This window comes from Equus quagga, chromosome 15, assembly GCF_021613505.1.
Source record: "Equus quagga isolate Etosha38 chromosome 15, UCLA_HA_Equagga_1.0, whole genome shotgun sequence".
In the NCBI taxonomy this organism is placed as follows: Eukaryota; Metazoa; Chordata; class Mammalia; order Perissodactyla; family Equidae; genus Equus; species Equus quagga.
In genome coordinates this window covers 91353557-91378594 of record NC_060281.1, presented here as the reverse complement: position 1 = coordinate 91378594, position 25038 = coordinate 91353557, and the positions used below count along the sequence as shown (strand labels likewise).

The window sequence follows — 25038 nt, the reverse complement described above, 5'->3', positions numbered from 1 at the left end:
AGAGGAGGAGACCGTGGTGCACAGAGGTGAGTGACCTGCTCTCTGTCACACAAAGCGGTGGAGCAGGGCTCATGGGTGGATAGGCGGAGCCCCAGCCCGCACTTGGACCACTTGGGTGGGGGTGGGGGTAGGTGGGGGCACCCCCGGGGGAGACAAGGGAGGGGTCCCCTGCAGCAGAGGCACTGGGGGCTCTCCCTCTCCCATGCCCTCCTCCGGCCTCTTGGACTGGGTGGATGAGCTGCTGGGAATAACTAGGGTCACCGGGGCATGGTGGACTTGAGGGGCAGTGTGGGATCTGAGGGTGCAGGCACCTCCATCGGGGACCCCCATTCCACACCCACTGAGTCCCCACTTGGGTCCCTGCTGCCCTCAGCCTTGTTGGGCCAGCAGGCCATGGACTGTCAGCTGGTGTGGGGTCCCCACCCTTTGACCCCAGGGTTCAGAGCAAGCAGCTTTGGAGCTGGGGGCTGGGTTCTGCCTGGAGCAGGCTCCAGGGGCCCGGGTGAGGGGTGGTCTGGGGCTGGCTCTACATGCAGGATCCTAGAGGATGCTGTGCACCCTGAATTGATGCAGGGGAATCTTGCCTTTCCCAGAAATGGCTAGAATCCCTGGGGCCTCTTTAGGGATGCGATGCCACAGGTAGGGGTTGGGTAAGACGTGGCCTCAGGATGGGAGACCCCCCTCCTGCGCTGCCGTCCCCCTCAGTGGGTGGAGTGGGGCGCACCTGGGAAGTCTCCAGGCCTCAGGGAGCCAGTGCTCCACCCACTCCCCGCCAGCCAGAAAAGAGTGCCCCCTGGACCCTGCTTGTCTCTGTGCTGCTCCCAGTTAAATTCCCTGGGGAGGAAAAAAAAGGAAACAAATTCTCTGGGAGGAGAAACCCTGAGTCTAATGAACATTTCAGCTTCTCACTGAGAAATCCTTTACCGCGTTCTTCCAGGCCAGCACTGATGCAGGGAGAGAAGGCGCCCAGGGTTTGGGCAGGGGGATTCGGGGAGAGCAGTGAGCAGGGGAGGGGACGGCCCACCTTGGTGTAGGCCCCTCTGCACAGCTTGTTGGCTTCCTCTCAGACCAGCAAGGGAGCATTTAACCCATCTGTGTCAGACCCCCTGGAGGGGAGACAGATTGTGCCTCTGCTGATGCCCTGGACCCCCACCCTATTGCTGGGTTCTCTGAAGCTGGGACCCTGACTGCTGCTCTGTGTCGACCCTCCTGCTACCCCAGGCATGGGCTCTTCTGTGAAGGCACTGGCCTCAGGAGCCTTCATGGCCCAACCAGCCCTCTGCTGCCCCCCTGTGGCCGTGCAGAGGAGGCTGCCCATCCTGGCCTGGCTGTCCCAGGACTCTGTGCTGTGGCTGAAGATGGACTTAATGGCCAGGTTCTAGGTCGGGCTCAGGGTCACTCCCCAGTCACCCACCTGTGCTGAGGGGCCTGAATCCTGCCCCAGATGACATGTCTGCCTTTGCTGCACGCTGCATGCCACGCCCACGGCCTGACCCCACTCCAGGTCTCAGCGCCCACCTGGAAGCCGAGGAGAAATGTACAGTATCCCCTCCAGACAGTGGGGCACCCAGGGCTCCAACCCCATGGGACCCAAGAATCCTTGGTTTACAATCTAGAGCATGTGAGTGCCTTTGGGCAGACACATGTCCCTGTACCTGCTCTTGTCACGCTTATCACACAGGCACCGAGCTACTTCTAGATTGTGTGATAGGGCCAGCGGGATGGCTCACCGTGGCCTTAAGAACGCTTTCTCAGACTCACACACTCACATAGAGCACACAGGCCTTTGTGCTCCCGCGGGTGGCACCCAGGTGGTACCAGATGGGTACAGGGAGAAAAGAGGTGCCCTGGTCACTGCAGGTCACACTCGTGGGTGACAGAGGGTGAGTGGTTACCCTGCCTGTGTGCGCTGGTGTGCCGAACATACCCAATGGATACACAGACCCCTGTGCTCAGATGTCTACACCAGGGACGCTGTGGGCTTGCCATGTGCCTCCTGGGGGCTCATCGCTCTCTCTCCCCAACAGTCTGGCCTCTACTCTGCCTTCATGGGTGCTTCGTGTAGGTCTTCCTGGCACCTCCCGGGATGTGACTCTGGCCCCCATGGCCATCATGTCCCTCCTGGTCTCCTTCTACGCCTCCGGTGAGCCCGCCTGTGCTGTGCTACTGGCCTACCCGTGGGGCTCCTGCCCTTGGCTAAGACCCTTGGGCCTTCCTGCTGTGGTGGGGGCTGCGGTTCTGCTCTTCCTGAGGCCCCAAGGCCCCTGCCTCCTGGGGCTGCCCCTGCCCTCTGCATGTCCTTCTTTGCATTCTGAGTGCTGTCCCTGTGTGTGTGTGTGGTGGGGGGCGGGGGGTTACAGGTTCCCTCAGCCCTCAGCCCTCGCCTATTCTGCTGAGAGGCCAGGACACTTAGAGATGCGCCCAGAGCCTCAGACCCCAGCCTTCTTTTCCTGCTCTACAAACCAGTCCAAACAGGGTGTGTCACCATTGGCCCTTAGCCCCAGTCCCACCCACACCCCATCTCCCAGCCCGTGTCCACCCATGTCCTCTGGGACCAGGCAGACCTGTGACCACTCAGTATTTCCTCCTGGCTGGCCGGGGTTCCTGCTGGACGTCATCTCCTGCCCCGTCAATCATTAAAGTTTTCACCTCTGCTGCTACCGTCACCATCGGCTTCGGGCAGATCAGGGTGGGCTCGCTGTTGGCACCAGGGCACCTGCTGGGTAGAGGACCAAGGCTGGCCTGGTATGTGCGGGCCAGTTGATGTCCTGCTGTTCCAGAGCTCAAAGCACACGGTGCTCATGTGGGTCTCCATGAATAAAATGACCCCTTGGGGGATACTTTGGGGGAGGGTCAGATTCTACCACAGGTCATTTGTCGACCAGTGATGAAAACCTCGCTCTGGGTGGAATCTCCCCCCAATGTGCTTGGCTCCCTCGCTGAGTGGTTCTGTTCTGCTGCGTCTGCTGCACACTCAGCCAGCAGCCGCCACAGGTCCCGAGCATCCTGCCAAACTTCCACAAGCAAACGATTTCCCCACACTCATTTAGCTAGATGATTCATTTTATGTTTTTTTTTCCCAGTTTCTGTTGACTGTGTTTCAAATGCCCTGCTTCTCTATGTTTCTATGTAAATCTCTACAAGAAGCACTAGATCAGTGATTATTGGATGTCCGAGGCCGTCATTGGTTCTCGTTTCCCTGGTCTGACATTCCTGGGGGGCAGGAGCTGACTTGCTCCCGACCGTGGCCGCCCAGCGCTGTGCTTGGTACAAAGCAGGTCAGCACTCAGGTGGGTGTGCAGAGTGGACCTGAGCTGCTTTGAACTAATGACGCCATGGGGCCCCTGCGTTGTGACCTGGTGTCCCCACCTGGGCCTCTCCAAGGCTTGGTCCCCACGGCCAGGCTTTGCCCCAGGCTGGCCTTGGACAGTCTTCCCTGACGGCGGGCAGTGCGCAGATCAAGGCCAGGAGGAGACGTGTGTGTGAGAATCAAGCAGCTGACACGTCTTCCCTCTCGCTCTGGGCTGGGGCTGGATTCACACTTTCCCTGTGCTCATTTCTCACCACACCCCTGGGGGTAGGTTTCTCATATCTCCATTTAGGGAGGAGGGAACCCCTTAGAAAGGTGGGGTGAGTACTATTTGTATATTATGTGCATGCACATATAATATTTGTGTATTATGTGCATGCACATGTCAGGGGGAGCTTGGCAACTGCTGTTTCCTGGGATGGTCTGTCCTTTATTCTGGAAACGACATCCTTCCTTTTCAGTGTCAAGAACGCTCCTTGATGTGATCATTGTGCACACACAGGGCAGCTTCTTTATGCATTTGTGCTTGGTGACCCCAGGCCTCCAAAGTCATTAAACCTTGACTGTGTCATGAAAGTCACTGGAGAGCCCCTGGGCTGGGGTGGGTGGGGGTCCTCCTGACCTGCCAGGACAGAACAGGGGAGGTGCAGGTTGGAGGTGTCACTGGCTAAGTAGCCAGGACTTCTGTGGCACCAGCATCTCAGGCACCTTGGCCCTGGTGAGCAGTCTGCACCCAGGAAAGTGTATTATGGTCGGTGATGGTCACGTGAGCTGAGGGGGGACAAAGATTGGCATCACGAACAGGTGCACAGCTTTGTGACACATCCAGAACCACTTTGTGTTTGCTCACTCGTGGAAGGTACGTTAAACCCTGATAGATTTTAACAGACACTCACCCTGCACCATCACTGCAAAGTACTGAATTTCCCATGATCCTCGTTTCTCTGCCTGCTGGCTGTGCTGACCCGCCTTTGTGTCTGTTGTCTGACAGAGCATTTAGGGTTGGATTCAGGGTCAACAAAGAGCCCTTTGCAAACACTGTGGATTCTTTTCAGTTGTATCCTGAGGCGTCTGTCACGTCTGGAATCCACTCCAACCACGAGGAGGAGAGTCCCTTCAGTGCCTGTGAAATGGACTCTTCACAAGTTTATAGTTTTAAAACTGGGAATCTGGAAGATTCAATTCTTCATGAGTCTAAAATTTTTATTTCTTTTTTTTATTGAGTTATTGATAGGTTACAATCTTGTGAAATTTCAGTTGTACATTAATGTTTGTCAGTCATGTTGTAGGTGCACCACTTCACCCTTTGTGCCCACCCCCTGCCCCACCTTTCCCCTGGTATCCACTAAACTGTTCTTAGTCCATAATTTTAAATTCCTCATATGAGTGGAGTCATACACAGATTATCCTTCTCTCGCTGGCTTATTTCACTTAACATAATTCTCTCAAGGTCCATCTATGTTATTGCAAATGGAATCATTTTGTTCTGTTTTGCAGCTGAGTAGTATTCCATTGTATATATTACCGCATCTTCTTTATCCATCCGTCTGTTGCTGGACACTTAGGTTGCTTCCACGTCTTGGCTATTGTAAACAGTGCTGCAATAAACATTGGGGTGCATAGGACTTTTGGGATTGCTGACTTCAAGCTCTTTGGATAGATACCCAGTAGTGGGATGGCTGGAATGTACGGTTGTTCTATTTTTAATTTTTTGAGGAATCTCCATACTGTTTTCCATAGTGGCTGCACCAGTTTGCATTCCCACCAGCAGTGGATGAGGGTTCCTTTTTCTCCGCAACCTCTCCAACATTTGTTGCTATTAGTTTTAGATATTTTTGTCATTCTAACGGGTGTAAGGTGATATCTTAGTGTAGTTTTGATTTTCATTTCCCTGATGATCAGCGATGATGAGCATCTTTTCATGTGCCTATTGGCCATCAGTATATCTTCTTTGGAGAAATGTCTGTTCATGTCTCCAGCCCATTTTTTGATTGGGTTTTTGATGTTTTGCTGTTGAGTTGTGAGAGTTCTTTATATATTAAGGATATTAAGCCTTTGTCAGATATATGACTTGCAAATATTTTTTCCCAGTTAGTGGTTGTTTTTTTGTTTCAATCCTGTTTTCATTTGCCTTGAATAAGCTCTTTAATCTGATGAAGTCCCATTTGTTTATTCTTTCTATTGTTTCCCTTCTCTGAGAAGGCATGGTGTCCAAAAAGATCCTTTTAATACTGATGTCAAAGAGTGTACTGCCTACGTTTTCTTCCAGAAGCCTTATGGTTTCAGGTCTCACCTTTAGGTCTTTGATCCATTTTGAGTTTATTTTGGTGAATGGTGAAAAAGAATGGTCAATTTTCATTCTTTTCCATGTGGCTTTCCAGTTTTCCCAGCACCATTTGTTGAAAAGACTTTCTTTTCTCCATTGTATGCCCTCAGCTCCTTTGTCAAAGATAAGCTGTCCATAGATGTGTGGTTTTATTTCTGGGCTTTCAGTTCTGTTCCATTGATCTGTGCACCTGTTTTTGTACCAGGACCATGCTGTTTTGATTACTGTAGCTTTGTAGTATGTTTTGAAGTCAGGGATTGTGATGCCTCCCGTTTTGTTCTTTTTTCTCAGGATTGCTTTAGAAATTCGGGGTCTTTTGTTGCCCCATATGAATTTTAGGATTCTTTGTTCTAATTCTGTAAAGAATGTCATTGGGATTCTGATTGGGATGGTGTTGAATCTGCAGATTGCTTTAGGTAGAATGGACATTTTAACTATGTTTATTCTTCCAATCCATGTACATGGAATGTCTTTCCATCTCCTTATGTCGTCATCCAATTCTCTCAGAAAGGCCTTGTAATTTTCATTATATAGGTCCTTCACTTCCTTAGTTAAATTTACCCCAAGGTATTTTATTCTTTTTGTTGAGATTGTGAATGGTATTGTATTCTTGAGTTCTTTTTCTGTTGGTTCATTACTGGAGTATAGAAATGCTACTGATTTATGCAAATTGATTTTATACCCTGCAACTTTGCTGTAGTTGTTGATTACTTCTAACAGTTTTCCAATGGATTCTTTGGGGTTTTCTATATATAAGATCATGTCGTCTGCAAACAGCGAGAGTTTCACTTCTTCCCTCCCTATTTGGATTCCTTTTATTCCTTTTTCTTGCCTGATTGCTCTGGCCAGGACCTCCAGTACTATGTTAAATAAGAGTGGTGATAGAGGGCATCCTTGTCTCATTCCTGTTTTCAGGGGGATGATGTTCAATTTTGCCCATTGAGTATGATGTCGGCTATGGGTTTGTCGTATATGGCCTTTATTATGTTGAGGTAGTTTCCTTCTATGCCCATTTTGTTCAGAGTTTTTATCATAAATGGCTGTTGGATCTTGTCAAATGCCTTCTCTGCATCTATTGAGATGGTCATGTGGTTTTTATTCCTCAGTTTGTTGATGTGGTGTATCATGTTGATTGATTTGCGGATGTTGAACCATCCCTGTGTCCCTTGTATGAATCCCACCTGATCATGATGTATGATTCTTTTGATGAATTGCTGAATTCTGGTTGCCAAAATTTCGTTTAGAATTTTTGCATCTATGTTCATCAGTGATATTGGCCTATAGTTCTCTTTTTTCGTGGTGTCCTTGTCAGGTTTTGGGATCAGCGTGATGTTGGCCTCATAGAATGTGTTAGGAAGTGTTCCATCTTCCCTAATTTTTTGGAATAGCTTGAAAAGGATGGGTATTAAATCCTCTCTGAACGTTTGGTAGAATTCCCCAGGAAAGCCATCTGGTCCTGGGGTTTTATTCTTTGGGATGTTTTTGATTGCTGTTTCAATCTCTTTCCTTGTGATTGGTCTGTTCAAATTGTCTGCCTCTTCTTGAGTGAGCTTTGGGAGATTGTAGGAGTCCAAGAATTTATCCATTTCCTCCAGGTTATCCATTCTGTTGGCATATAGTTTTTTGTAGTATTCTCTTATAATCTGTTGTATTTCTGCAGAGTCTGTTGTTATTTCTCCTCGCTCATTTCTGATTTTGTTTATTTGAGCTTTCTCCCTTTTTTTCTTTGTAAGTCTGGCTAGTGGTTTGTCAATTTTATTTATCTTCTCAAAAAACCAGCTCTTTGTCTCATTGATCCTTTCTACTGCCTTTTTCGTTTCAATAGTATTTATTTCTGCTTTGATTTTTATTATTTCTCTCCTTCTGCTGACTTTGGGCTTCATTTGTTCTTTTTTCTCTAGTTCAGTTAGGTGTGCTTTAAGGTTGCTTATTTGGGATTTTTCTTGTTTGTTAAGATGTGCCTGTATTGCGATGAATTTTCCTCTTATTACAGCTTTTGCTGTATCCCATATGAGTTGGTATGGCATGCTATCATTTTCATTTGTTTCCAGGTATTCTTTTATTTCTTCTTTAATTTCTTCAATGATCCATTGCTTGTTCAGTAGTGTGTTGTTTAGTCTCCACATCTTTGTGCCTTTCTCAGCTTTTTTCTTGTAATTAATTTCTAGCCTTATAGCACTATGATCTGAGAAGATGCTTGTTATTATTTCAATTTTTTAAAATTTGTAGAGGCTTGCCTTGTTTCCCAACATATGGTCTATCCTAGAGAATGTTCCATGTGCACTTGAGAAGAATGTGTATTCAGCTCTTTCAGGGTGGAGTGATCTATATATGTCTATTAAGTCCAATTGTTTTAGTTTTTCATTTGGTTCCACTATTTCCTTGTTGATTTTCTGTCTGGATGATCTGTCCATTGATGTGAGTGGGGTGTTGAGGTCCCCTACTATCATTGTGGGGTTTTTTATTAATGTTATGATGGATTACAACCTTGTGAGATTTCAGTTGTACATTATTGTTAGTCATGTTGTGGGTACACCTCTTCCCCCTTTGTGCCCACCCCCTCCCCCCCTTTTCCCTGGTAACCACCGATCAGATCTCCTGTCAATATGTTAACTTCCACCTATGAGTGGAGTCATATAGAGTTCGTCTTTCTCTGACTGGCTTATTTTGCTTAACATAATACCCTCGAGGTCCATCCACGTTGCTGTGAATGGGCCAATTTTGTCTTTTTTTATGGCTGAGTAGTATTCCATTGTGTATATATACCATATCTTCTTTATCCAATCATCAGTTTCTGGGCATGTAGGTTGGTTCCACGTCTTGGCTATTGTAAATAATGCTGCGATGAATATAGGGGTGCAAGGGACTCTTGGGATTTCTGATTTCAGGTTCTTAGGATAGATACCCAGTAATGGGATGGCTGGGTCATAGGGTATTTCTATTTTTACCTTTTTGAGAAATCTCCATACTGTTTTCCATAGTGGCTGTACCAGTTTGCATTTTATTGTGTTGTTTTTATCATCTTCCTTTAGGTCTGTTAATAGTTGCTTTATGAATCTTGGTGCTCCTGTGTTGGGTGCATAGATATGTATAAGCATTATTTCTTCTTGATGAAGTGTCCCTTTGATCATTATATATTGTCCCTCTGTGTCTCTCTTTACCTGTCTTATTTTGAAATCCACTTGGTCTGATATGAGAATTGCAACACCTGCCTTTTTTTCCTTGCTATTTGCTTGAAGTATTGTCCTCCACCCCTTCACCCTGAGTCTGTGTTTGTCCTTGGGGCTGAGGTGTGTTTCCTGGAGGCAACAAATTGTTGGATCGTGTTCTTTAATCCATTTTGCCTCTCTGTGTCTTTTTATTGGAGAGTTCAATCCGTTCACGTTGAGAGTGATTATTGATGCATGTGGACTTAGTGCTGTTAATCTGTCGCTCATCATCTTGTTTTCCTGTGTTTCTTTTCCTGTTTGCTTTAGACTACCCGTTTAATACTGCAATTTCTTATGCTGGGTTTCTTAGATTTTTCCTTATTTATGATTTGTGACTCTGTTCTGTACTTTATTTTAGTGTCTACCTTGAAGTTTGTATTTAGAATCTCGTGTATAATATAGTCTATTCTCTGGTGGTCTCTTACTTACTCGACCAATACTGATTTAGACCCTTTGCTCTTCCCCTCCTAAATAATTATTTTCATTTTTTATTCCAGCTCGTCTTATGAATTTGTAGAGTTAGAGTGATAAGATCGTCCTTGTTTTGGTAGTTTCCTTACCTTTACCCTAATGCTATAGTTGAATATTTGCTATCCTGTTCTGGTTCTATCCATTGGTCTCCCTAGTCTGTGGATTGTGTCCCCTTTCTCCCTTTTTTCTTTTTTCAGGTATGAGAGCCTTCTTGAGGATTTCTTGTAATGGAGGGCTGTTAGTTACAAATTCCCTTAACTTTTGTTTGTCTGGAAAAGATTTAATTTCTCCCTCATATCTGAAGGAAATTCTTGCTGGATAGAGTATTCTTGGCTGAAGATTTTTATCCTTTAAAGCTTTGAATATGTCACTCCATTCTCTCCTAGCTTGTAGGGTTTCTGTCGAGAAATCCGCTGACAGTCTGATAGGGTATCCTTTATAGGTTATTCTCTTTTTTTTCTTACTTCCCTGAGTATTCTTTCCTTATCTTTCCTTTTTGCCAACTTTACTACTATGTGCCGTGGGGTAGCTCTTTTTACATTGACAAATCTGGGAGATCTAAAACCCTCCTCTACACACATTTCTCCGTTGATCCCTAGATTTGGGAAGTTCTCTTCAATAATTTCGTTAAGCACACTTTCTGCTCCATTTTCCTTTTCCATATTCTCGGGAATTCCTATGATCCTTATGTTCTTACTCCTCATTGAATCCATTATCTCTTGGAGCTTTTCCTCATTTTTTAAAATTCTTAGTTCTCTTTCTTCCTCTGTCTGGCACCATTCAGCCTGTCTATCTTCGATTATGCTAATTTTCTCCTCTATGTTGTCTACATGGGCATTCAGGGAATCCGTATTCTGTTTTATCTGGTCCAATATGTTTTTCATCTCAAGTAATTCTGTTTGATTCTTCTTTATGATTTCAATCTCTTTTGTGAAGTAACTCCAGAACTCGGCTTGTTTCTCTATCTTTCTCTCTACCTCATTGAGTTTTTTGATTATAGCTGCTCTGAACTCATTATCACTTAGTTTACCTAATTCCAAGTCCTCAGGACTTAATTCTATGTTTTTATTGTTTTCCTTCTGGTCTGGGGCTTTTATAAATTGCTGGATGGTAGAGGAGCGTTTTTTTCGCATGGTGGTAGAATTCAGTTGCAGTTACAGCCTGTCGCCACTAGATGGGGGTCGAGAGCCCCGTGTTATGAGCTCTCCGCCTTGGGGCAAGATGGCTGTGCCCACTGGCTTTTTTTGGGGGGGGGGCTGTTACTCACACGTGCCAGTCTGGGTTCAGATTAGTTCTGTTCTCTGGTCTCCCAAGGCCCTTGATTCATGGGGTCCCCGTGGACGGAAGCTTTCCCCCCAGCAGCTGGTCTCCACTGAATCAGCAGCAGGAGTCCTGGATGATCCCCTGGTCGCGCGGCCCCTCCCCCGCTCCTTCCCGACCCGCCCCGCAGCGATCGCAGACTCTAGGGGAGGGAGCGATGTTCTCTCCTACCGTTCCAGCGCCTCCGAGGGTGTAAGCAAGGTTTATGATCTCCACCTTCTTGGTATTGTAGGTCTCTAACGAGCTGGCATTATGTTTATTCTCTGAAATTCAGTTCTTCCAATCTTTTGTTGTATTTTGGAGGAGAGAGAATCCAGGGTCAGCTCACCCCGCCATTTTGCTCCACCCCCTTCCTAAAATGTTTATTTCTTAATATGTTGTTTTTTCACAAACTGATGCTTTCGAAAGAGATAGTTAATTGTCCTCTTTGACTTCTGAGGTCATCCCTGGGGGTGGAGTGGTGATGTGGGTCCACCTTCACATTCAGGGTGCAGATCTGTGTGACCCAAATACTGACACTTCTTTCCATTTGACGACTTCCCCGTGTCCCCTCCCCCGAGTGATGATGATTCTTTCCAGACATTTATGAATATGAGTTTTTAAACCTTTGATGCCTTTTTCTGAAAATTAAAACATGGAAATCTTCGTGAATATTTCAGGATTTCCTGCTACCCAGATCGTTAGCTAATAGACTGCCGCTGGGTTTTGTTGCCCTAGTTCAGATCCTGTAAGGTGAGTGAACGAGATTCTGTGCTCCCTTCTGGGGGTTACATTCTCTGTTGACGATGCACGATGCTGTCTTTTAATCACGGGAACAGCTTTACTGAGATACGGTTCACATACAAGTCACACTCGAAGGCATGCAATTCAGTTTTTTAGTATATTCACAGAATTGTGCAACATCAGCACAGTCGATTCTGGAAGCTTTCCACCATCCCTCTAAAGAAACACATTCCTTGTTAGGAGACAGGCCCATTTCCCCCAGCCCCTAAGGCCTAGGCAGACACAAATCCACTTTCTGTTTCTATGGAATGGCCCGTTTTGAACATTCTGTATAAATGGAATCACACAGTGTGTGACCTTCTGTGTCTGGCTCCTTGCACTCAGCGTAGCAGTTTCAGGGTCCATCCGTGTTGTGGCGTGTGTCAGCCCCTCATTGCTTTGATTGCTGAGGAATATCCATTGTGGGGCTGTAGCACGATGTATTTCTCCTTTCCTCAGGTGAGGGACATTTGGGTTGTGCCCACTTTGTGGCTTTTATGACTGTGGCTGCTGTGAACATTCCTGCACAAGTTGTTGCGTGGACATCTGCTTTCCTTTCTTTTGGGCGCACACCTGGGAGCGGAACTGCTGGGTCAGATGGTAACTCTCTGTGTCCCTGTTTGGATGCCAGGAGGACCTTCTCCAAAGCGCCTGAACCGTTTCCTGTTCCTGCAGCAGCGTGTGAGGGTCCCAGTTCCTCTACATCCTCACCCACACTCACCGTCTGTCTTTGGTTCTAGCCACGCTGTGGGTGTGAAATGGCTTCTCTCTGTGGCCTTGATCGGTATTTTTCTGACGGCTGATGACGTTGGACATGTTTTCATGTGCTCAATGGCCATTTGTGTATCTTCTTGGAGAAATGTCTGTTCAGCTCATTGACCTATTTGAAAATTGGGTTATTTGTCTTTTTATAACTGAGTTGCTACTGTCCTTTATATATTCTAGGTATGTTTCTTATCAGATATACAATTTGCAAATTTTTCTCTATATTGTGGATTGTCTTTTTTCATTCTAAATGTTGTCCTTTGAATCCCACAACTTTTGCATTTTGCTGATGTCTAATTTATGCACGATAGAGTCTTACTAGATGGAAATGATTCAGACATTAACTCACATCCTCATCAATATTTTGGTTATCTGAGTTAGAAGCCAGCTGTCAAAGGGTCCGGGAGAGATTTGAATTAGTTCATTTCAAGATTCACTATAGATCCAAAATAACTCATTGGGGAAGATATCAAATGTCAAACATTTCTTTATTATCCTTTTACTGCTCATGGGATCAGTAATCATAGCCCCTCTCTCATTTCTGAGATTAGGAATTTGTGTTTCTCTCTGTTTTTCTGAGCTAGCCTGGCTTGAGGTTTATCCATTTTTTAAATCTTTTATAAGAGCTAGTTTTGGTTTTATTGATTTCTCTATTGATTTCCCTGTTCCAGTGTCATTAATTTCTTTCTTCTTTTTGAGGAAGATTACCCTGAGCTAACATCTGCTGCCAATCCTCCTCTTTGTTGAGGAAGAGTGGCCCTGAGCTAACATCCGTGCCCATCTCCCTCTGCTTTATATTTGGGACGCCTGCCACAGCATGGCTTGATGAGCTGTGCCATGTCCGCATCAGGGATCTGAACTGGTGACCCCCTGCCGAAGCAGAATGTGGGAACTTAACCACTAGGTCACTGGGCTGGCCCCTAAGTGTCATTAATTTCTGTTGTAATTTTTATTATTTCCTCTCTTCTGTTTGCTTTAGGCTTCCTTTGTTCTTCTTTCTCCAGCTTATTGTGTCAGATCTTTTTGTTTTTTAAAGATTGGCACCTTGAGCTAACATCTATTGCCAATCTTCTTCTTTTTTGATTTTTCCTTCTTCTCTCCAAAGCCCTCCAGTTCATAGTTGTAGATCCTAGTTGTGAGTGCTTCTAGTTGTGGCATGTGGGACACCACCTCAGCATGGCCTGATGAGTGGTGCCATGTCCACGCCCAGGATCCGAACCAGTGAAATTCTGGGCTGCCGAAGTGGAGTTTGTGAACTTACCCACTCGGCCACCAGGCTGGCCCCTTTTTTCCTAATATGTGCATTTACTGCCATAAATTCCCCTGCAGGTTCTCCTTTCACTGCATTCCACACATTTTGATTAGTTGTATATTCATTTTCATTTAGTGGAAAATATTTGCATTTTCTCTTGAGACGTCTTTTTTTCATCCATGTGTTGTTTAATCTGCAAATATTTTGGGATTTTCCAGCTACTTTTCTGTTTTTGTTTCCTACTTTAACGTACTTTTTGGTCTGAGAACATACTTTATTTGCTTTCTATTGTCCATAGTGACATCTTTCATTAATTGCGCCCAACACTGAATCGCTTGCTGGGCTGGAGGGTAACTGTGTGGCCTCTGTCCTCTGAGTCCTGGTCGTTGGTCGCACCACAGTGGCTGGGGTGCCACATGTCCCGGTTGATCTGTCCACAACGAGGTGAGGCACGTGCACAGAGCATGTGCTGACGTTCAGAAACACACATGATGTCCTTCCCTTTCTAAATGCTCAGAGACGTCTAGTTAATGTTTGGTTTGTAGACTGTCCTGAAATTGTGCTGTGGCCACGGGTCTGCGTTTTCTGGAATCCGTGTGATCCTCTTTGTCCATGTCCGGGCTTCTGGCCCTTCCCTCAAAACTGCCGGGGCTGGGTAATCCATCAGATCCCACAAGCTGGCTTCCTGAGAATAGTGGAGTTCCTGCCAGCTCCTCTCAGGGGCCTGGTCGTCTGGTCCCTCCCAGCACATGCACCGTGTCCTTGTAGTGTCACAGCCTCCAGCGAACACCTGCTGAGCCTCCCCCAGACCGGGCTTGCAAAACTCCACCGTCCCCACCTCACGGAGCTCCTGCACAGACAGCGCAGCCAAGGCAGCCAGTCCTGCGATGGGGGAAGAAGCTGCAGCTGGGAGACCCAGGGAGGAATGTCAGGCAACCCGGGGTCTCGGGAAGGGTTCCTGCAGGGTGTGAGGCTGGAGGGGGATCTTGAGGATGTCCAGGCAGAGGGGGCTGTGTGGGCAGAGGCCCTAAGCTGTGTGAGTTGGGACCCTTCCAGGGCTCCCTGCAGTGAGTGGGGTTGTCCCTAGGTTTGCACTGGGCAAGGAATGGGTCGCCCAAGATCACAGGGCCTGTGAGCCCGTCTCAGGAGCTGAAGTGGATCCAGTAGCAGTGGAGCCACAGAAGGGCTCAGGGGAGGGGGTGCGACCATCTGTGTATTGGGATGGACCAAGCGGGCTGCTGGAGGGAGGTGGATGAGGGCAGAGGTGGGGCCCATGCTGGTCACCATGTGGTCTGGCCGGAGGAGATGGTGACCCAGCATGGGTAGAGAGGAGTGCCAGACTCAAGACATAGGTAGGGACGGTGAGGTAGAGCAGGTGGCCCCACTCTGTCCCTGCCCACTTCTCACAGTCCCACCCCCACAAAGTCCCACCGTTTCAGTTGGCTTCTCCGAGTCCTCAGCCCTTCCTGCCACCCTGGTGCTGCGTTCCTCCTGCTGCCCCTGAGCCAGGGGCCCTGGGCAGCAGCATCCACCCTCCACCTGGCAGAGCCATGTCTGTCTCAGTGCCCGACGCTTGAGGGTGCTTCCTCTCTGGGGTCTGGGACTCCCAGAGAGCTTGTCCCCGCTCCTTCCTGGCTGATGCCCAGAACTCTGTGACCCTATGCAGTCACTAATGTCCCTGTTTACAGCAGAACAGGTGGGGAAGGGACTGGCCTGTGGTCCCTGGGCCAGTATGTGGGGTCCCACTTCCCCAGAGGCTCCTCTGAGGAGGGTCCCACCCTTTGTGTGCCACACCCAGCACCTCCACCCTGGCATGAACTCACCCTCCCAGAGTCCCTCCACCGTCCCTATTCTGTCATCTGAATTGGACCAGAGGAGCTTGGCCTCGAGGAGTCACTTCTGCTCCCCCAGGGACAGAGCTGTCAGGAGGGAAGTTCTCGCTCTGTCTTGGGAGACAACGCTGCACCCCTATCTGGCCGGGGGCTGGTTGCCATCCCCCCTCTGACCACCTCCTTTTATCTGCACTCTCCAGCTTTCCCATGTGCCCCAAACTCAGGGAACCTGGGGGCTAAGCAGGGGAGGGGTGTGTCACTGGGGACTGCAGGGCTGGGTCACTCAGGGGAGACACCTCCTGGGCCTGGACAGCTCTGCTCTCTCACCACCTCAGCCCTCTCCATCCACTGGGGACCTGCTGGGCTGACGAGGACTGTCTTGAAGGGGAGATGGAGACGCACAGCCATGGTCACTGTGGGCCCTGTCTTCCAGCGCCTCCACTGGGATGGGGGTTCCGGGGGCTGGGCTGGGACCCTGGGTGTCTCCCCTCTGCAGGCCCAGTGGTGGCTCTGTGTCTCTTCTTTCTGCCAGCAGCCCCCTGTCCACTCCCTTCCCAGGTTCTGTGGGGATTGGAGGCCTGGAGTTTGTCATCTGTTTTCAAGGCATAAAAATGGGCCAGTGTGTGATCTTCAATGGGACCCACAGGACCTATGAGATCTGGGCAGGTGCCCCATGGAGAGTGACACTGTGCCTGTGTAAGTGTCCCCGAAACCCAGGGCAGGGTCCCAGGACCAGCACAGCCTGCCCCTTACCTCCCCCCACCTGCAGGAAGCCCATGCTGGTCCAGGCTGAGAACTTCACCCTGTTCATCAAAATCACTGTCACTTTCAGCAAGTTCAACTCACCAAGTGAGCATGGTGGGTCCTGGCTGGCCCCAGATCCTCCTTGTCCCCTGCTATTCATGATCCTCCCCCATCCCCAACCCTTCAGGTCCAGTGCCTTGGAGACCTGGGATGCCACCTATTTCAAGCACTGCCTCTACGACCCACGCTTCAGCCCCTACTGCCCTGTGTTCCACATCGGGGACCTTGTGGCCATGGCTGGTGGGGTCTTTGAGGACCTGGCATTGCAGTGGGTCCGTGGGGGCAGGTTTCTTGGGGGACCGGGGGAGATGCTCCTGGGCCCATGTGCTGTGGGAGCAGTGATGTGCTGTGTGCAGGGCGGTGCTGTGGCATCCACGTCTGCTGAGATGGTGACCTGGATACCATGGGCCCCGATTGCCTACCTCACGACTCCTTCCAGCTGCAGGAGAGGAGCTCCAACTTCAGGTGCAGCCCCACTGCCCGCCCGCTGCTCCTCAGCCAGGTCCTCCCAGACCTGTCCTCCTGTGGTGCCCGGGACAGACCACAGCCTGGCCCATCCCTCTGGACACTCTGCTGTGTGTGAGGGGGTCCCAGGGCAGGAGGGGTCTCTCAGCTCCAGGTCCCCCAGCACAGTCCATCCAGCCTCCCTCCTGGGCCTTTTGGCCTCCACCCCATCTGTCCCACACCCTGCTGCAGCTGGGACCCCTAATCCCAACCCCTCCTCCACTCCACCCTGCCTCCAGCACCTCCCTCCATGGCACAGGGGCTTTCTTTTTACTTTTCCCTTAAGGTTTTATCTGAAAACGTACAAGAATCTCTAGAAAACTTCAAAGATTAGTGCCGTGAAAACTCATATAGCCTTCATCTGGGTTCACCATGATTATTTTTATTTATTTTTTTCACCATTCTGCCCCATTTGTTTTCTCTCTCCCTCTCTAGAGAGAGCCAGATATATTTAGATGGATTTCACAGGAAACCGTTGGAAAGTAAATGGCAGATATCTGGACACTCGCCCCTCTCAACACTGTCCTGAGAATGAGGACCTTCCCCAGGTGACCGCTGTCCTCTTGTCACACTCAGGAAATTTAACATTGGCAGATAAATCTAATATTTAAATTTCCCCAGCTGTGCCAACAATAATCCTAAATCTTTTATTTTCCAATCCAAGGTGCACTCAAGGCTCTTGCGTTGCATGAATTGTCGTGTCTTTAAGTCTCCTAAGCAGACCTGTCCCATCCTTCTGCCCCCTCATCACCCTCATGCAGACATGCACACAGCCACCAGGCCTGGAGGTGATGCCCATGACACTGCCCTCTGGGCCCTCCTGGCCTGACTTCACTGGCCCCCCAGCTCTATGCAACCATGTGGGGCTGGACCCACCCACGCCCTCTTCTCCTCCCCTCTGTGCTCTCCCCACCCTTGTCTCTCCCTAGAGCTCCTCCCTGAGCCCTGGGAATCCAGCCTGAGGGTCTCCCGGCAGGAAGTCTTCCCTGGCTTCCAGGGGAGAGCACATGCTCCTCTCTGGACCCGTCAGCCCCAGGCTGCCCCACCTCCCACACCCCCAATGCTGGTGTCTGTTTAGGGAGCCTTCTGTCCCCATCCCCTCAGCAGGCAGGGAGCTTCTGAGAGGCAGGTCCCAGCTTGCTTGTCCCCTGTGTCCTCAGCAATGACACAGGGCTGAGACCCAGGACTTGGGCTGGGGTGGATGGAGTCAGTGGATGAGTAAGATGAGGCCTGTGAGGGCCAGGCCACCCAGGAGTGGGCAGAGCAGCCACTGGACTCTCTCCTGCCCCAGGACAGCTGCTCACTCCGGGGAGGCCTCAGGCATGGAGGCCCGGAGCCTGCTCAGCTCTACGGGATCTGCTCAACATCCTCATCAGTAGACAGGTAGGGGTCAGGCCAGGACAGGTGTGGGCAGGCAGGGGGGAGGGTTGGGAGGGAGTGACAGCCACAGGCAGAGAGGCTCAGCCTAGGTCTCAGGCAGGGAAGTTTGGGCTCACAACCCTCACTCTGGGCACTGGAGCAGCCCAGCTGGGTGTGGTGAGTCTGGTCATTGTGGGTCCCTCTGGCTGCTGGTAAGCATGTGCCCCCCGAAAGCCCCCCAGAGACCCCTGTGCTGACATTGAGTCTCGGGATGAGGGCTGTGGAGGTGGTGGGATGGTAGGTTGGGGTCAGGCCGTGGGTCTGCCCTGCCTCTCCCAGATCTCCTTCTCCTGTGACCTGCTGCTGTTGTACGTGGATGGAGAAGCCCATTTCTACTGGAGGACCAAGCATGAGGAGGGCGCTGCGGGCCTGCCTGACCCTGGGCTACACTTTGGAGGATGGTGGATGGAGCCCCGCCCTGCTGTCCTCATCTGCAGGCAAAGGCCCCGAAGGGAACTGCCAACCCTGAGCAGACAGGCGGCTTCCCCAACATCCGGCTGCCCAGGTGCCTTAGAGGGGGCCCAGCACCTGTCCCCACTGCTGCTGCTGGGAGCTGGACACTGTCACTGGGGGCCTGGCACCCACTTGCTGGCCCATTCCTGAGGCCTGTAGCCTTTCTCTGCTTGTTGGGTGTTGGGGGCTGGGAAGGGTCAGTGCCCCACCTTGGGGACTCACAGCTGAAGCCCTGGCAGGACCAGGGCAGGGGTGGGGGAGAATTCCACCCTTTAGCTCCCAGGCAGCCTGTCCCTCCCCCAGCTCCAGCCTCAGCAGGTGCTGCCTGGGGCCCACAGAAGCCAGTTTCGTGTACAGACTGCAGGGAACAGATGCAGGGCCCTGGTCCAGTGGGGCTCTGGCTGGGGCTGGGGCTGGAGATGCTCTCCCAGGCTCCGTCTCCAGTGTTCCCAGCAGCTCCCCACTCTCCAGCTGTCCACCACACTGGCTGTGGTCGCCTTGGCCCTGCCTGGCTCCCAGCCCTCCTCCCCCTGCCGGCACCCCCCTCACAGAGAGAGGCCCTGCCCTCTCAGCTGCCCCGCAGTGGTGTCTGTGCAGCCAGAGTCCAAGGCCAGGGAGAAGGCAGCCTGGCAGGAGGAGCTGTGGCAGCTGCTTTGTGCTGGGTTCCCAGGGCATGGCCCCTCCCAGCTCTGGGCCTCATCCATGGAGTGAGGAGTGTGGTGGCAGATGCTCTGACCCCCTAGTACCCCAAGCAAAGGTACAGGCACCTCTTGGGCCCATACCTGCTCAGCTGATGAGCACCAGCACCTTCCTGGTGGCAGCCCTTTGGCTGTGGATGGCTGGGATGGGGAACTGGGTAGAGAGGTTGTTGGTGGGCATGGGGTCCTTTGGGACCCTCTGTCTGTCTCCTTGGTGACACCAGCCCAATGCCCTGGAACCTGCTCACCAGGCTTCCTGGGATCCATAGGGTGGGGAGGTTGTATATCTGCACACATGTCACTGCTGCCCAAGGTCACACCTGAGAATACATCTGAACAGCTGCTACCCCAGCCTAAGGCAACTGCCCGAGGACCATGCTCTGACCAAGTGCCCCAGGTGGAGCCCAGGGGCTGATGGGAATGTTCTTAACAGAGGACATGGAAACCCCAGCAGGCTGGCCTGGTTCTGGCTCTGGAATCCTCCAGGGGCCTGAGTCCTGCCTGCTGGAGAATTTCCCTGTGTCCTGGGCCTATGGTCAGGAGTGGGGAGGGACGGGGCTGCAGGAGCCAAGCCCTCTCAGGGGCCTGGGGACCCCCAAAGACGGGGCTCCATCACCACCAGGTGAGCTGAAGGTCCCTGGAGCAGGTCCAGGTGCTTGTGCACCCACCTCCCCGTGTGTGTCCCATCCTGAGCCTTTGTCACAAAGCCCTGAGGGGGCAGCAGGGAGAGAGGCCGCTGGAAGCTGCGGGCAGCCCTGGGCTGGGAAACAGCTGCTGTCTTAGTCTGCACGCCCATGTAGGGGACTGTGTGCACATGTGGGCCTGTGCCTGAGAGATGCATGTGCCCGGGCAGGGGGTCTCTCCATCTGGGGCAGGGATCAGGACATGCCCTGCTTTCTGGGAGCCCTGGGAAACTGAGGGAGCCCAGAACTGCCCTGTCCTTTCTAAGTGGCCTCCTTGGGGTCCAGGCTCTGCTTTCTATATCTGCCCCCAAGGGACATGTGGGGAGCCTTGGAGGGAGCCTGGTCCCACCCTGTGCCTGGTGTGTGTAGCTCCCCCCTGTGCTGGGCAGAGGGCACTGGCCTGAGGGCGGAATCCCCGGACCCAGGTCTGGCCATGTCCCTGACTCAGGGCTGTCCCAGGGCTGGCACCCTCACCTTACAGAACCTCGGCAAATGTGCTATAGGTTGGAGATAATCATCTACTTCCTGGGGACAGGTAAGGACTCAGGATCACAAAGACCCCCACAGTGGACACAGCAGCAGGCCACATGGCTGGCCGACCTGTTATTATTGTGGGTCCCTGGGGCTCAGGCCTCTTCCCTGCCCGCCCTACTCCACCTGCCCAGGTAGCTGGACTTGGTCATAAACTGGATGGCGCTGGGCAGAGTCCACCACACCAGCAGTGGCCATGGCCCACTCCCACAGGCTCGAAGCTCAGCACCTGGGCTGATGTTCTGAGGACACCCCGGCATGGCAAGGTGTGAAAACCCGAGCTGCCCCAGATAGAGGGACTGCCAGTTCTTTTGGCCTCCTGAGAAGGTGGGGGAGGGCAGAGAAGCCCGAGTGGTCCTCATGGACTGGTTGGCTCCTCCATGTGGCCCGGCTCTTGGGCCGGTGCCTGGCTGGGGGGCTGCAGGGCTGGCACCATCTTCAGGCTGCTGTGTGTGGCCATCAACCTGGGCCACTCCTGCTGGTTCTCCTTGCTGTGCCTGATGCCGTAGCCAAAATATACCACGAGTCCTGCAAGGGTGGCACAAGCATGAGGGGCAAGTCGCAGCCCTGCTCACCTGCTTTCCTTCCTCCTGCGGCCCCCCAGGGTCCCAGCCTGGTCCCCACTCACCGATCAACAACCAGATGGAGAAGCCCAGCCAGGTCACGTAGCTCAGGTGCAGCATGAGGAAGATGTTGAGGAGGATGCTCAGGGCAGGGGTCAGGGGCACCATGGGAACCTGAGGGGACAAGGGCAGGGCTGGGCTGGGCTGCAGGGAAGGGCTGCTGGCACAGGGCCTGATTTCTTGGGAGTCCACAAATCCTTTCTCTGCCTCTGGAGATTCTGGAGACAAGGGCCCACCCGCCATGCAGACAGAGGGGTGTGGGGCACTGGCCTCCCCCACCCTGTGGCCCTGGTGCATCCTGCCACCGCAGAGGAGGAAGAGGCGAAGGGAGCTGGCTGGGCTGAGCGTGGTGAGCGCTGGCTGGAGGAAGTACCTGAAAGGTGTCATGCCGGTGCTGCTGCTGGTGGGCCCCCAGGACGAGGAGACTGAGCAGAAACGTGGCAGAGCTGAGCAGGAGCAGCAGGGTGTAGCCCCAGGGCGGGAGGTGCAGGGCCGAGTCCCCGAAGACCAGCACGCAGTCCAGGGTGATGGCCGAGGCCACCAGGACACCGAGGGACCAAACCACGGCGGCTCCAGGTCTGCACCCACCCAGGAAGCGGAGGTAGGGCCTCACGGCTGCTCGCAGCTGCCCAGGCTCAGGGGCTGAGGCCTGCTCAGTGCCCACAGGGCTGCCTGGGCCCTGAGAACTGGATGGAGGGGACTTTCGGAAGCGTAGAATGATAATGCTGGTGGTCAGGACAGTGAGTTCCAGCATTATTCCGATGGACAGGAACTGGACCAGTGCCTCGAGGTCCAGCAGCAGTGCCAGGAAAGCCATGAGGACCCCAAATACCAGGATGCCCACCACAGGCACTTGAGTCCGGGGGTGCACGCGGGCAAACACCTGGAAGAAGAGCCCATCGGCAGACATGGCACAGACCATGCGTGGCACGAACAAGAGGATGTTGAGCAGGAGAGTGATTATGGCTGTGACAGAGGGTGGGAGACTGGTCAGCATGATGCACAGGCCCACAGGGGCTGCTGCTGGGGGCCAGGGCATGGGTGGTCCCTTGGGCACATGGGCATGAGTTTCTCTGGGCTCTGAGAACAAGTGTGAATGTATGTGGGGTGCAGGATTGCTCCCCCTCACCACCCAGGAATGGGACATCCCAGTTTAGGTGACAGGCCCACTGGAGAATCTGATGAGGGCTGAGTCCTTCCGCCTGGAAGGATCTGGAAGCACATCCCCAGAACTAACGTGCTGTGTACAACTGGGAGGGGTGGTGAGTAGGTCCCTCCCAACAAGCCCGGGTGGATAGTCTAATCATTAGCACCTTCTGGGCCCAGGATGCAATTGGGAGCACAGGCCCAGATGGGGAGATGTGTCCCCTGGAGGCCCCTCTGCCCTGTTCCCTCCCACCTTGTCCGGATGGGCCCCTTACCACAGATTGCACCAGCCACCACGATGAAGGCTGCCCAGCTATGGCCCTGCTGATGGAAGGCATCAGCGAGTGCTGAGTCAGGGTCCAGGTTGTGCCAGGGCACCATGAGGGTGAGGACTGTGGAGACGAGGATGTAGGCGCCAGCCACTACACCAACTGAGATGGCAAGGGCCATAGGCACTGTTCGCTTTGGGTTCCGGGCCTCAACACTGGAGGCAGCAATGGCACCAAAGCCTGCAAAGGCATAGAAGCAGGTGGCGGCGCCAGTCATGATGCCGGAGAAGCCGAAGGGTGCAAAGCCGCCCTCCTCACCACTCCAGTTGTGTGGGCGGGCCAGGACAAACCCCAGGATGATGATGAAGAGGATGACGATGAGACTGATGGCGGAGAAGATGTGGTTGACCCAGGAAGAGACACGACCTCCACAGGAGACGAAAGCCAAGAACAAAAGTATGATGCCAGCAGCCAAGAAGTCTGGGTACCGGGCCAGAAAGGGCACCTGCCAGATGCCCACATGGGCCTCGGTGAAGCTGCGGATGCGGTGGCTAAAGATGACGTCCAGGTAGCTGCTCCAGACGCGGGCCATGGCAGCTACACCAATGAGCCACTGGATGAGCACGATCCAGCCAACGAGGAAGGCCCACAGCTCGCCCGTGAACACATAGGTGAACAGGTAGGAAGAGCCCCTGCAGGGCACACGCACTACAAACTCTGCATAGCATAGGGCTGTGAGCAGGGAGGCCACGGCAGCCACGCTGAAGGACACAAGCACTGCAGGGCCAGCCATCCACTTGGCCACAGTGCCTGTGAGGATGTAGAGGCCTAAGCCAACCATACCACCCACACCTTGAAGGGTCAGGTCCAGTGTAGTAAGGTGGCGCCTCAGTGACGTCTCCATGGTGGGCTCCTCCAGTGTCTTCACCCGGTTCAGTTTCTGGCAGAAGCGCGCCAGGCTGGCGGTGCTGGGTATTCCCCAGGCCATGGTGGGCAGCTGAGATGAGCACCAAGTCAGCTGCTGGCACCTAAGAGGGTGAGAGTGGAGTGAGAGGCTACCCAGCTGGGTCCTGACCAGCCCTCAGTCCTTGCTCTGACCCTGCCCTGAGGACCCAAGCCTGGAACCACTGGCAGCTGCAGGGGTGGATGAGGCAGGCTCAGGGCCTGGCAGCAGGGTGGGCAGGAGGCCACAGGGAAGCGTGGGGATCCCTTCAGCCTGCCTCCAGGACAAGGGACTGGGTGTTTGGGAGGGGCTCTGAGAGTGGGGATGGGGCAGCCCCAGGGAGCCAGGCTAGGAACCCCTCCCGTGGTCTGGGATCCCAGAGCATGTTGGAAACCTGAGGCTTCCCAAGAACAGGGCCAGGCCCCCAGGACCCAGGATTGGAATGACTCTGTGGCCCTGGGCTTCACCCAGGTGGCCACCTGACCTCAGACAGCGATGTTCATGCCCCATCCACTGCCTTGCCAGTTTGGTCTATCATTTCACCCCACTGGGAGTGGGGGGCACCCTGGGCCCTGCGCCGAATGGCAAGGCCCTGCTTCCCTCCCCTGCACCTTGACACACTGCTACCTCATCAGTGCCAGAGTCCCTTTTGCCACGCCCCTGTCCCTAGGTACCCTAGGCTCCATGACCTCTCTGGCTGAGTTCAACCACACAGGACTTGCTCTGACTCCCCTGCTGTCCGTATCGCTGCCCCTCAGTGTGCAGGGCCCACCCCATGCCTAGCACCAGATCCAGCACTGGACCTTGCCTCATGATCCCACATGCACCCAGACCACCCTACGCACACCTCCCCAGGTTCTGGGGAAGACCTGTGGCTGTGCCCAGTTCACAGATGAGGAAGCCCAGGCCTCCAGGCAACTGACTAGCCCAGGTCACTGGGGTGGCCTCAGGAGGTGGGTGGAGGCTAAGGTCCAGATCTGGGAGGGGACTAAGCCCACACATTTAACATTGCTGCTGACACCCTACATGATCCCTCATCCCAACACACAGACTCCACCAGCTGGGCACCATCCAGGCCCCTCGACCTTGGGAGGTGTGGGGGCTGCAGGAATCAGGCAAGACGCTGTTAAGATGAGGGTCTGAATGTGGCTGAGAGGCCCTGGGCAGTCCCTGACCTCCTGGCACAATGGGATGGCAGTAAGCCACCCTCACCCACTGACAAGGGAGTGCCCGGCTGTGGGGAGTGTTCTGTGAACTGGCAGAAATCATGCTGGCTGTTCTGAGCGTCCAGCTACAGACAGTGTCCTGAAAGGAGGCAAGCAGACCCCTGGGGATGACGTCCAGCCCTCCACTTGGGGTAGCCCTAGGGCCCCTCAGACCCCAATGGCAGCCCCTCCTAGCCCAGGAGTAATTGTCAAGCCTGGGGGAACTGAATGATGGCTCCCCACTTGTGGATATCCCTGAGAGGTGTCATGGACTGAGCATCTGCTCCATGCCAGTCCCCGCATCATGAGGATACATCACGTGTCTCATCACGTGACCAACACAAACTCCCCTCAGGCTTATTTATTTCTGGGACTGTGGGGTCTGTGTCCTTCTGCTCTTCCCACTCCTTTGAAAGTGGAAAGGTTGGTGTCACAGGGTGTGAACTTGTCTACAGCAAAATGAAGACAATCTATTCAAGCAAAAGAAAAACAAAACAGTCATCCTCTTCCCCC

The 25038-nt window shown here is 52.5% G+C and overlaps 2 protein-coding genes across 2 annotated transcripts; one reads left to right on the top strand and one right to left on the bottom strand.

The window, feature by feature from the left end:
• Positions 1-267: 267 nt before the first annotated feature.
• Positions 268-19343, top strand: LOC124227222 (uncharacterized). The gene is given in 9 exon segments (XM_046641068.1): positions 268-400; positions 1222-1375; positions 2028-2143; positions 15806-15910; positions 15913-15943; positions 16017-16100; positions 16179-16323; positions 18216-18434; positions 18489-19343. Coding segments are annotated over 9 exon segments (1842 nt in total).
• Positions 19344-20696: 1353 nt separating this feature from the next.
• On the bottom strand, positions 20697-23365 carry LOC124226932 (cationic amino acid transporter 4-like). The gene is made up of 4 exons (XM_046640747.1): positions 22384-23365; positions 21336-21928; positions 20968-21076; positions 20697-20867 (listed from the first exon to the last, which is right to left on the bottom strand). Exons 1-4 carry the CDS (start codon positions 23363-23365, stop codon positions 20698-20700), a joined length of 1854 nt encoding a protein of 617 aa, XP_046496703.1. The 3' UTR covers position 20697.
• Between the last annotated feature and the right edge of the window lie 1673 nt (positions 23366-25038).

What these genes read in the sequence shown, in the direction of transcription:
- LOC124226932 (XM_046640747.1), bottom strand. Translation starts at nt 23,365, where the DNA reads ATGGCCTGGGGAATACCCAGCACCGCCAGCCTGGCGCGCTTCTGCCAG. An exon ending in GGTGGCTGGTGCAATCTGTG is followed by an intron (nt 21,929 to 22,383) that starts GTAAGGGGCCCA and finishes CCTCTGTCACAG; the next exon opens with CCATAATCACTCTCCTGCTC. An exon ending in CTCCATCTGGTTGTTGATCG is followed by an intron (nt 20,868 to 20,967) that starts GTGAGTGGGGAC and finishes CCACCCTTGCAG; the next exon opens with GACTCGTGGTATATTTTGGC.